The sequence below is a fragment of the Tiliqua scincoides genome, chromosome 8 (assembly GCF_035046505.1).
Source record: "Tiliqua scincoides isolate rTilSci1 chromosome 8, rTilSci1.hap2, whole genome shotgun sequence".
NCBI classification, from domain to species: domain Eukaryota; kingdom Metazoa; phylum Chordata; class Lepidosauria; order Squamata; family Scincidae; genus Tiliqua; species Tiliqua scincoides.
In genome coordinates this window covers 35,269,074-35,281,695 of record NC_089828.1, presented here as the reverse complement: position 1 = coordinate 35,281,695, position 12,622 = coordinate 35,269,074, and the positions used below count along the sequence as shown (strand labels likewise).

The following is a 12,622-nucleotide window of genomic DNA, read 5'->3' as shown; positions in this document are numbered from 1 at the left end:
CATCTAATTGCACAGCCGGGAAGTTAAGTTTTAAGGGACCTTTTTCTTACAAATAATAAAGGAAACCCCCGAAAAACCTAGCGGAGGCCTGACGTTTACCTCACAACATTAAGAGCTGGTTGTAGCAGATATTTAGACTCCTTCACCTTCACACACACACACACACGCACTCTCTCTCTCTCTGGTTTTTTACAAGCAATAACCATGTCTTGTTCTCTCCTTGCACACCTCACCCTCTGTCCTGGGGGGGGGGGGAAGGACCTTGTGGCAGGAGGCAGTGGCATCTTGCATTCCTGATGAGACATAACATCCCAGGCCAAATTATCAGGCCCAAAGCTGTGATGATTTCCTTTTGAACAGGATGTGGCTGACATGTTTTCCTCTTAGGAGTATCTCCTGCCTCTGGTAACTGACCTCCCCTGAGTGGGATTGTGGTGCAGAATCTTTTTTGGAGGGTGACAGCTGGTTTCTGGGAAGAGCAGACACCAACTTAAGATGCACTTTGGAAGCAATGTCTCTGGTTTCCTTTCCTGCCCAGCCATATCTCTCTCCACCTGCCCTTGAACTGTCCCTTGGGTTTGCTGTTGCTCTGTGCCTCCTAGTCCTCTGTGGGGGCTTAGCTCCAAAAGTGGAGACTATCACCAAAGGGGAATGTCATACCTGTTTCCCTCACCTCTGCAATGTGTTCTCACCCACTGTGACCTGGATTTTCCCATTTCAGCCTTGGTGGAATGTACCAAATTAGAAATGGGAGTGAGGAGGACCATTGACCAGGAGGACCAGGTGTTCAATGGTCCTCCTCACTCCCATTCCTCTATGGCAAAAGAGAATGGGGGAGTGTGTGGTCAGATGTGTATTCCACCTCAATAAGTCCTTTTAGCCCTATAAGGAGGAACTGTAAAACTATAGCACTGTTCATGGAGATGGAATTGTTTGCAATCCTCCCCCACCACAACTACTCTATTCAGAAGGCTAAAGGCTGAAAATTATTTGGTTTCAAATGGGAGCATGTGACAAAAGGTTTGGTCTTGTGGCTTTTAATTACACACATACTTGTAACTCAAACATACAATCAAGCAGTAGGAAGGGGAGATAACTAGAATTAGCCCCCTCCCTGCTGCCGTTAGCCAAACCTGACCCATCCATCCCAGCGCAACTGCAGATACACTTATGCTGCTATCCTTCCACTGCCCTTGGTGAAGCCTGGATGTTCCTCAGAATATGACTAAAGTGGGTTTGTCGTGTCTTATTTATTATTTATTTTAATTTTTTTTTTTTTAAAAATTATACATAGATAAGTGATTTTGCCGAACCTGAATAGCAGATTATCAGAGGAGGGAGAAGAATTTTATTTGGTTTTTAATTTCATTGTGCCAAGATGGAAGCAGGTTGAGGCTACAAGCAGAGTACCATATGGGAGAGAACAGGAGCTGTTGTTCACCCCTGGTTCTCCCCCTCCCCCTGTCTATCAATTGGAGGGAGGGAACAAAAGTAGACTTGAATGTATCATTTCCTTTGGCTTTCATTCCCCCCCCCCCCCATTATTTTAATGCTTTGGTATGTGCATGTAAGCAACTGGGGTGCTTAATTGGGGTGTGTTTTGGTGGGGGGGGGGGAAACCTATTCTCATTTTTGCAGTTGGACTCCGAAGCATGACTGGGGGCAGGGGAGAGAAATGAATGTTTTAAAGTCCACGGATTCTGATAAAAAGGGGTTGGGATGGGGGACTTAAGCATTTTTTTGCCTCAATTTTGGTAATTGCTACAGAACTGCATGTCCATTTTTTTTGGCAAACAGTTCAGCTGGGGTGTGCTGAGATCATTGTCTCCCCAGTGGGTCACGGCAGGAAAAAAATTCCATTTTTTGAAAAGACTTTATTAAAAACTATGTGCCAAAGTTCTCCATCAGATGTGCTGTGTTTCATGTTGCAGAGGCAGTAGATGCCCCCAGGTAGGAAATTGTACCTGAACAAGGATAAATGTGCATATGCATAACGGCAGCCTCTTGTTTCATTACCAGCGCAGGAGGATGTGACAATGGAATCTTGGGTGGTCCTATAGGTGCAATGTATCCTGCACACAGACTGCATCAGCTCGTGCTGGCAGGGGCCACAGCACCCACAGGCCCCTCACATAGCTATGTTGAATCCTATGTTTGTTGGCTGCCATAGCCACATGACCAAATTGAATTGGACAGGGATGAAGCAGGTGCAAGTCAGAAACTGGGCTTTTCTAGATGTTTTTAAAAGGAGTTGCACACACTCATGGTCTAGCAACAGCCATTAAGTGTTGTGTTGGCTCAATGGAACATCCATGCTCAGTGAATACTAACAACCAAGGAACAACCGTGAGAGAGGATCAGTACCTTCATGTGCTGTAAGGAGTGCCCAAGCCATAAAAGCTGATCTTAAGCCAGCACTCAGGCCCAGCACCTCTTAGTTGGCTTTGACCTCTGCACATAGGCAAAATGACTCATTAACAATTGGAAGAAAAGCAGACAGCCAGCTCACAGGCCATTTCCTATACACTTGACTTCCATAGTCGGTTGAGCAACACTAATAAGAGTTGGACAGCACTTTTAAACTATTAACACAGAGACTACAACAGCAGCTTTTACAGTCCACATCAGATGCAAGATGGAGCTGTAGTCCATAAGAGTGGATACATTTGTTAGCCTAAAGGTGCCACAGGACTCTTGACTGCTTATCCAGAGTTAAGACTGATCACTATTGACGGAGTTTCAAGTGTGAGATTATGGGTACCAGTTGCTGTTGGGCAAGCTAGTATTCAGAGGTGATGGAGGCTCCATGTAGCTTATACAGCTTAACTCATATTTGCCCAGCCAACGGGTGTACACATTTAGTCCCTGTTGTGTATATGCACCGTTGGTAAGACATGGTTTTAAACACTATGGACTGACTTAGCTTCCATGCACGATGAAACTGAGGAAATGAAAGAAACAGGGGAAAAATGGGAAGAGGAATTGTTTGCCAAAAGATGTTGGCTGTGAAAAGTACTACAGCAGAAGGATAAAGCATTCTACCACTCAGCGCAAGAACTTTGTGCCCTTAACTTTGAACTGGCTTCATGGCATCATCCCACAGCCAAGAATTATCTGGTTGTGACACATGCTGATTTGCTGGGATCATGTAGTTAAAGAGAAGCTTTTTTAAAACAACAGTTCTAAAGAAAACTGAACAGCAGAGGGGGGAAAAGGATGAACACATTTCAACCCTTCCCCCACAAAACACAGGCACAAACATTTAGGGCAGCCCTAATTAACCCTGTTCTGCCTTAGTCGTAAGGCTTAGTGAAAACATGTACGAAGAACATCAAATACTGAAACACCAGCCTATGGGGGGCTGGGAAGAGGTCGTCATACTTTGCAGGATAAAGTGTAATATATATAGCTTATACAAACAGTCATTTATAGAATTCCCCGCAACAAGATGTGGCAATAACCACCAGCTTAGATAGCTTTAAAAAGGAGATTAAACAAATTCATGGAAGAGACCACTGGTAAAGACCGATAAAGCAGTCATATGGGATCTCCCTATGCAGAGGCAGAGTACTGTTGAATATTAGTGTGGTGTGGGTGCATGCAATGGCAAGAATGAGCTAATGCTTTCAAACTCTTCTTGGGGCTTCCAGGAAGCAGCTGGTTGGTTGCTGTAGGAAGCCAGATGCTGCTCAAAAAGGTGTTTTGGTCTGGTCACTTACTGATCTAGTCACAATTATCATCCCAAGCTAGCTAAATGGAACCTCCATAGACAGGGACAGTCTAGGCAGGGCAGGATTTTGCAGAAACTGCAGCACAAGCAAAATCTCAGGTACATGGGCAGAATCCAAAAGCAAGGGAAAACAGCAGCCCTTGAAACAAAACAATCTCCATCTCTGCCAAGAATTTTTTTGGGATTCCGAAGTTCTTACATGTGACTGGAGTGAGCATCTCTGTGTGTGGACACACAGACTATTCAACAGAGGTTAAAAGGTGTGAGTGAGGACAGCCACTGTTCAAAATGGTATCAAAACAATACAGAGAACAGACAAACCAGGAAGACAGTGCATGGAAACTAGACAGATACAGTACATTTTTGAAATTAGTTGCTTGTTGAGGCCTGCATGGCTGCCTCCCTGCTACCAGAAAAGACTAGGTTACTCCTGCAAGACTTCATGTCAACTCCAGGCTGGAAAGACATCCAACACCTGGAACCACTTTCTGGTTCTGACATTCTTAAGCAGTAGAGATGCTTGTACTCTGTAATTAAACAGCCTATCCTCAGTTCCTCGAGCAGGGTTAAGGCCACAACTCAGCAACAGAGAACAGGCTCAGCAAGCAGAAGGGCCCAAGTTCAATCCTTGGCATTGCCAGTTAATATGAGCTCAGGTAGGCATAGGAAAGCCTCACCTTTGCCTGAGATCATGGAAAGCAATCTCCAGTTGGAACAGGCAATACTAGGTGTCAAGTAGACAAAGGTCTGACTCAATATAAGGCCACTGTGCATGTGCACAGGCCTCAAAAGCCAGAGAAGAAGAGGGCAGCAAGACGATGGAAGGGAGACCCACAGGCACCTCTGGTGTCCAGCTCTGTAGCCCTCCTTACAATGCTGCAAACAGATTCAAACATACATAGCTTCATTTTAAGTTTATTTTCTTTTTTTTAAAAAAAGAAAAAAGCACTCATTTCCCTTTGTTCCAGCCCTTTGGACAGCATGCAGATTGTTTTAATAGAATGTGGTGGTGTGTTTTTTTAAAATACCTGTTCATAAGTTTTTCCTTAAATCCCTCTCTCAAACTTTCTTCCATCTTCAATTAAAAAAACAAAACAAAAACACACACACACACACACACACGCGTGCGCGCGCACACCCACACACATCACAACGTGGAAGGAAGTCTCTAAAGACACTGCAAATATTAAAAAAGGGGGGAAGGGAAGGGAAAAGGAAAAAATAGATATATAATATATAATATATATATTTATATATAACAGTAGTCTACTACATAAAGTGCGCGGGCCATGGCTTGGAAAAAACTGCTAACACACCTGGGGAGGTGGGGGGGTCAGAGATAAGGAACTTTGCCCCCCTGCCCCCTCAACCCCCACACTGTAATCCCTCCCAGAAAAAGAGTCCAGGTAATGGTTGGCAAAACACAGCGTTGAAGGAAGAGGGAATGGCGCTTCGGCCCGAGAAAGGACAACTGGTTTCTTCTGCCCAAATTGGAGGTTTTTGCTGGAGGCCATGAAAGGAGCATGAGAGGTGACAGTTGATTTTTTTTTTTGTCTTAGAGTTGTGTCTTAAAAAAAGAAAAAAGTATTTTGTTTGATTGCAAGCATGTTCTACGGATCAGACATCTGCTACCAGGAGAAAGACAGAGAGATGGAGACGAGGATTGTAGCAGCTGCGGTGGACCAGCAGGCAAATTCAGGGCTGGCTGTGAACAGAGAAAGATTATGAAAAAATAAGTTCTCTGTTTAAAAATACATTACGCTTTCTATACAAATCTAACAATACTCGCTAAACTAACATGTTCGTATTACTGTATCCACCTGAAGTCAATAAAATAGATGTACAGATTCTTAAAGGGAAATTAAAAACCTGACAACTGGTTAATTTAATATTTAAACCAATTTGATGATGTTGAAATGGGCTACCCATGGCTGCAGAATGGCTGCAGCACATATTCTGCATGAATAAGGTCCCAGGCTGAATCCTAGACATTAGTGAGAAGACAGACCTGTCAGATGCTCTGAAGAAGCTTGTATGCAGGCTTTGCATACAGAACAGTTCAGATTTGGACCTCAAAGGAAAAAGAGTGGCTTTCCTGGGTCAGCTGAGGGCTGCTTCACACAGACTACTTAGGACAGCATGTGTTTTTTTTTGCTTGCTGTAGTAGCCCTGTGGAGCCTCCATATTTGGAGACAGTCGACCTCTTAAATTCAAAGGATGGAGGCAAAGAATAGGTGGTAGCCATAGCTCTGTGTGAGAACACAGAGTGCTGCATGCAAAAGACCCATTTTCATCTCAATTTTAAAAGGATTTCAAGTGTTTATCCCTGTCTCATCTCCCTACTCTCAATTTTCTAGATTTTGTTCCCTCAGGGCATGGAACAGACATCCCCTGCTTAAAAAAAGCCATGCAAATACATGGTATTATAGGTAGCAATAATTATATTCAACAAAAACAAATGGGTAACAAGGGTTCCTAATCCCCATTAATGTGATCTGGGGTATGCTTTTGGGGCACAGAGGTAGAAAGAAAGCTGTTTACAGTTAGCTAGCTTGCTGCAAACTTCTCAAATGCTTGAAGAGGGACGATTACTCCAGCAATGGATGCAAGACACAAAAATAAAATATTTGCAAAGTGATTGAGGGACTGAGTTGGAAAGTCAGCCTAGCAGCTTGGGGTGGGGGGAACGGAAGAGAAAAATGGATACACAATGAAAGAGCTAGTTGCAAGCCAAGCAGATAAAAGCCGGGGGGAGGGGGTTTACAGAGAAAGAGGAGAGAACGCTGCTGGCAAAGTGCGTGAGCATGATGAGGCCAGAGACCAGGCAAAGCGGGGGTGAGAAGATTGCAGGAGGGAATGAATAATTTTGCAGGATGAGTTTATGAATCAGGGAAACCACAGATCTCTGTGCGAAAGCAAGGGGGGAGGAATGACAAGGAGAGTGAGCAACTATAGGGGTGGTAATAAAAAGCAGCAGCCACAGCCACTGTTAGTTGGCTGAGGCACACAACAGCCACAAACACTGCACATCAGATTGCATTCACAAATACCCTAGTCCCAAACTGTCATACTCTTAACAGTTGCCCTGCTCCACCACAAAGAGGGAAAATCTGACTAATTCAGAAGCAAATCTACCCATCCCCTGATAAGGATTTGCTACCCATATGCTGCCAAAAGTTATCTAGCCCATCACATATCTTGAGGGCCAGAAACTTTTAGTTTTGCTATTTTCTGAAAACAAGCTAACCAGGCTCAACCAGTGATTTTTCAGGAGAAACAAAAGAAGATTACTAAGAAGGGCAGGCTCTGAAAGGCAAGACCACTTGCTCAGGAGCAGCACAGCGGGCAGAGTGCTGGTGCTGCATTTTAATGTTTAAGACAGACAAAAAGAAGGGAAAAGGAAGAACAGCATTCAGGCTGGTGACTACTATTTTGTACTGCCTTGTTTACTAGGGTGGGTGGGTGTGTCACCAACATCTCACACAAGCTCTTTGTTGGAGCAGATCAAAAATCCCTCTAGTGCAGCCACCCATTTCCCATAGGGCCTAATCAGACACCTCTGGAAAGCCCACAAGCAAGGCTTGAAAGCCATCACCATCTCTACCTAACAGAATACTGAGGTGAGCCGATAAACTGCCTCTGAATGTACAGGTAATATCAGCATCTTGAATAGCAGCCAACAATTTTGCATTCAGTTAAGATATACTGCTAATGTATCTGGAGGTTCTGTTTAGCAGATACAGCCATAGCCAGTGGTAAATGTCAAAAGAGCCCTAATGGGTCTGGCCAAGGGTCCAGTTAGTCTAGTAACCAGTTTCCAGTACAGGCTAACCAGATACCTCTAGAAAGCCCAGAAGCAGAACAGGAAGGCAACAGCCCTCCCCCACAGCTCTTTCTAAGCTGATGGGTGTTTAGAGGGACACTGCCTCTCCACACAGAGGCTGAATTTGGCTGCAGATTTACCTGCGGCAGGCAAGCGTGCCCTGGTCACTGCTGCTTGCAGGTGGAGAGTTTGCGGATCTTGCTGCTGGTAGAGGAGGCCTTGCGGGAGGGGTTGGATGAGGCGCTTGCCCTCCGCTCAGCTTTAGTTTTGCCACTCAGCTGCCCTGGCTCTGTCCCATTCATGCATACTGGTTTGGGCAAACCTCGGCTGCGACTCTGCCCATTTTGCCTTGCATCCTCATCAGGCACCTGTCCTGGAAGGCAAAACAGAAAATGATTCATATTATAGATTATGAGCAGCTTATGAGTTTCAACATATATTTGTTCAGTAGGTGGAGCCAGGAGCAGTTTCAACCAAACAAGTGGCAAAGTACACTTTAAAAAATGCCATTTTGTCTCCCTACCCTACCTCATACTTTGACATCTCTCTCTCTCTCTCTCTACCTGCCTACCTCTACTCTACTCTGTCTGCCCCACCTCCCTTTACTGTGTCATTTCACTCCTCTCCCCTGATCTTTGCTCTGCAACCTGATTTTTACTTACAAAAATTGTGGTTCAAGTTGCCATGCAACAGGACAGGAACATTATTTTTTTTTAAAGGAGGATGCCTCTAGTTACCTGTAAAAGGAATATATATATATTCCTAAATATAAAAGGAATATATTTAAGCATCACGATTCCTTTTGAAACGGAAAACAACTGCTTAGCTCAGCAGTGGGGTGAGGACAGAGAAAATGTGTGCATGCCACAATTATGTATAGAATCATGCTCAGCAAACATTGCCCCTCTCTGAGCTAGCTTGCATCTTCCTCTCTCTCCCACTCCCCAAGCTGATTCTGCTGAAGTAATTTTTGCACAGAGAAGAAAAACATGACATGCCAGGGCTTTTCAAGTCCAATGACTCAGAGCTGGCAGCAAAGGAAAGACGCAAGGCGATTATGGCTAATTTTGCTGGGAGGGCGCATGGCTCCCTCTGCTGCGTGGAGTCAGAGCTGAACGTCACAGCAATTCCCCACTCACACTCAACGTGTCATAACACCTATCTGGGGTGCAAGCAGGTGGGGAGATCAAAACAGAAGACACATTGTGCACCCCAATTCATAACACAGACAACTGAACATGACCTAGAAATGTGGCAGAACAGCGTCATCACCTTTCCAGAAGCCTGATAACAAAATTTACATTTACAAAAAAAGAAGCTTGTAAATGGATTTGCCTCCTTAAAAAGGCCCATTGTTCCAAAGCAGGAACTTTGGAAATCAATGGCCAAGCTTCCTCAGGATAAGTGCTCCAAGGCACACGCTCTCAAGAACTTCCTTGGGCTGCCTGTATCATTCTGCAACACACTAGGGAGGATCTGCTGCACATCAGGTGCCGATATAGGATAGAAATGGAGGCCAACACGACAGAGCAATTGGAGTGTTGAACTAGGAGTGGAACACCAGGGCCCCCAACAGTCACTTACTGAGCAATCCTATGTGTTTACTCAGGAGTAAGTACCATTGACAGGAAAGGGGTTTACATGTATGTAAGTATGCAGTAATATCTCCCATAATGCTGCTTCCTTTAGCACCTATTTGTTACAGCACTCTTTGTCCTGGTGTATTTGACAATTAAGGACACCAATGGGACCAGTGCATTTTGGGAAGCATGGAACCCATCAGCACCGGTTTCCTGCCTTGTCTTTAATGATGTCCCCTATAGCTCTGTTTCACACAACACTTTCTGTTAAAGTATCCCCTGCATTACAGGAGATTTTGCTATAGGGTTGCCACTTAAAGTGATCTTGGGTCAGTCACACTTTCTTTTGGCAGTCTAGCCCAGGGGTGCCCAAACCCCGACCCTGGGGCCACTTGCAGCCACTCACCAATGAGCCTCTGGCCCTCCGGGGATTTGTTGGAGCCCACACTGGCCCAATGCAACTGCTCTCAGCATGAGAGCGACTGTTTGACCTCTTGTGTGAGCTGTGGAATGAAGGCTTCCTCCACTGCTTGCTGTTTCACATCTGTGATGCAGTAGCGGCAGCAAAGGAAAGGCCAGCCTTGCTTTGTGCAAGGCCTTTTATAGAGCTATTTCAAGACCTTCATTCATTCATATATGTTCATCTTTAAAATATTCATTTATGTAAACTTATGTGGCCCTTCTGCCAAAAACTTTGCCAAAAACTCTAGCCTAATTTCTTTCATAAAAGAAAACGAAAGTTTCTTTCCCTCTGAAGGGCTGAAGGGCTACTAAGTATGTGGGTGATGCAAGACAACATTTCAGAACTCTGAAAAGGTGAAGGAGCAAGATTCCCCCTGCTTTGCATCATGTCTGGTCTCAATACCTGCAGAAGCAGAATTATGCAAACTTCTACACACATAGGTTGCAGAATATCCCTGGTTATGTGAGAACAGAAAAAGGAAGTGTGTGTTAGTACACTAACTTGCTTTCCCTGCTTCTCACATCTACGTGAGTGAAAACTGAAGGAGGTTGGGAGCAGGGAGTCATTCCTCTACGCACATTTAAGACCATGATGATGATATTCCAGGAATATCAAGCCCCAAAAGTTCAGTAGTGAGGAGGTCTAATGGGAGGTCAAGGTATGTTCCCATACCTTGGGGATACCTCTGTGACTGCCTCCCCACCACAGGATGCAGTGCACACCCCACTGGCACAGCTGCACCAGCACTGGAAAATTGGATAGGACTGGGTCCTCAATTGGGTAGTCATCCTTTGCATTTTTACTTGTATCTATATAAATAAAAGGAACTAGAAGCTTAATTTTATTCAGTCCCCCAACTCCTGTGATTACAACCCAGAAGACCAGTTTATCTAGCCAACTTACAAATTCTAAATATGCCTGTCCTCACCTTTCTTCTTTATGGTCACTTCTTCCTCTCCTTCTGCTCTTGGAAATTCTTGACTCTGTCCCTATAGCCTAAAGTCTTGAACTGCAATTGCATTTCCAGACAGGAGGTTTTCCAGTTGCTTTGCTTTCAGGTTTCTTGAGTATGGCAATCTTTGTCCCTTGCAAGATGGCAAGGCGTTGGTTCTTAAGTATGCAGGTAAGAAAGCTGCTGATATTATATAGGCACTGACATTTCTAAGGTATGTATGTCTAACAGGAGTATTTCAGAAAGAGAGGGCATCCCATGCAAAAAGGACAGACACTCCCCAGACACTGTCCCGCCTTTCAAACACTTGCCCACCTTTCTGATCGCATGAATAAACTACTGCACCTGTCTGCAACAGCAGAGTTCAGAAGAAGGCAAGCAAAGAGGCCTGCAGAACTGGGAGATGTTAAATACATTTTGTAAAAAAATTTACCTGCTGTTTTCAACCTTGAGCAATTCAAGAAATGGCTGAGCCTTTGAACGTTTAAGTCTTGATCAGACTGGAAGCCTTTCCCTCATTACTGTGAAACATCAAATACCTTTCCTGCTGGCCATACTGCATACTGGGTAATTTTTTAATGGGGCAGGCCCAGAAAAAGGGCCTTTGTGACCCCCTGGCTTTCCTATAAGCCCACTGCTAAGATTTGGCTAAAGGGTTGAATTGAATTGGAGACAGAGAGAGAGACTGAATAGCAGTAACCTGGATACAACCTGTTCTTCTCAACCTCTTGTTTCGGTAAGGCTTTTAATGCTTGTTGCGATGAAAGTGTTTTTAAGGTTCAGTTGAGCACCATAAATTTTTAAATAACTGTTTCAGAGGAGGAAGATGGGGGGAGAGAAAGCAGCTATGTCCTTCAAGCCTCTTCACCCTCCGATCAATGGAAAGCTTAATGAGTCTTCTCCCAACCTGCCGGCCGCAACCAGCGTCCACCCCCGCTAGTGACTCACTTGTACTCTCTCTTCCCGGTGCTGCTGCCACCCCCTCCCTCCCATTTTCTTCCCTCTCTGCGGCTGCCTGGTACACACACACACACACACACACACACTCACTCTGCAGGGGAATTGATCAGAGGTCTTACACAAAGAATGGTTTCCTCTTAATGGAATCCTGAACTCTTAATAGAACCCTCTTGCACTGACACAGAACAGCTCAGGAAGAGAGCACTACCTCCATCTGATTACAGCGTGGGACAGGCAGGGAGGCAGAGTGGCCACTCTCTTGGTCTAAGGAAATTCACATTCCAAGGCAGCATGCACTCTACAATCACACTGTACAGTCTGGGAATATGGCTGATAAATGTGTTTAAAAATGAAAGCTGAGAATCAAATCAATCAAGTTTCTAGTCCTTATGATTGTGAAGTTCTCAAGAGGGTTGTGCCTCCCAGAAGATTTCAGGAGGAAAGCAGGTCTCCAAGACATTAGTACTCTACCACTCCTTCCCCAGAACACATTTATGACAAATAGATGCAAATTTAGATAACAATCAATTTGGCTCTGTGTGCTTTTATGTGTTTAAGAAAATCTATACCAAATATTCTTAGCTAGCACTTGGATCAAGAAAAACAGCAGGAGGAGCCTTTAGTGAAATCCACACACTTCACTTACCGACACCATTTCACAGATCATCTCTCCCCATAGCCTTTAACAAAATAGTAGCCAAAGGGACTATTGCAAAAGTTGAAGTAGCACTTTTGTAATCTGATCTCCACACACAATGCCACTTACCACTTGCAGTGGCAAAATTAAAGAAGGGACACTGAAGTATGAAGCTCCAAGACTAGTTAACATGCCCCAATTACTCAGTGCTCAATGAATTGCCTTGTCAATTGACATCCCATTCCTCCATGTGGCAATTACGCAAAACCCATTTGTGCCAAAGGTGTCACATCCCTGGTCACCAAGATGTGACCTGGTAGATGCATTACAAGAAAAGCAGCAACTCTGGGAAAGCCAAACTGGGAAAGCTGAGAAAGCTTTCATTCATGAGGCTGTCTTCAGGAATAGTCTCGCATACTGCTAATCTCTGAATAATCCTTATGGGAGTACCCACTTTATAGCTGCATTTTCCCATCT

General features: G+C 44.5%; 1 protein-coding gene across 1 annotated transcript in view; it reads right to left on the bottom strand.

Annotated features, from left to right (window-relative positions):
* Window positions 1–1,246: 1,246 nt before the first annotated feature.
* STK11 (serine/threonine kinase 11) overlaps window positions 1,247–12,622 on the bottom strand; it is a 79,137-nt gene continuing 67,761 nt past the window's right edge. The window contains exons 9-10 of the mRNA XM_066635857.1: window positions 7,694–7,926; window positions 1,247–5,435 (exon numbers count right to left, since the gene is read on the bottom strand). Of these exons, the coding sequence (XP_066491954.1) occupies window positions 7,718–7,926 (209 nt within the window). The 3' untranslated portion in view covers window positions 1,247–5,435; window positions 7,694–7,717. The remainder of the gene's footprint in view (window positions 5,436–7,693; window positions 7,927–12,622) is intronic.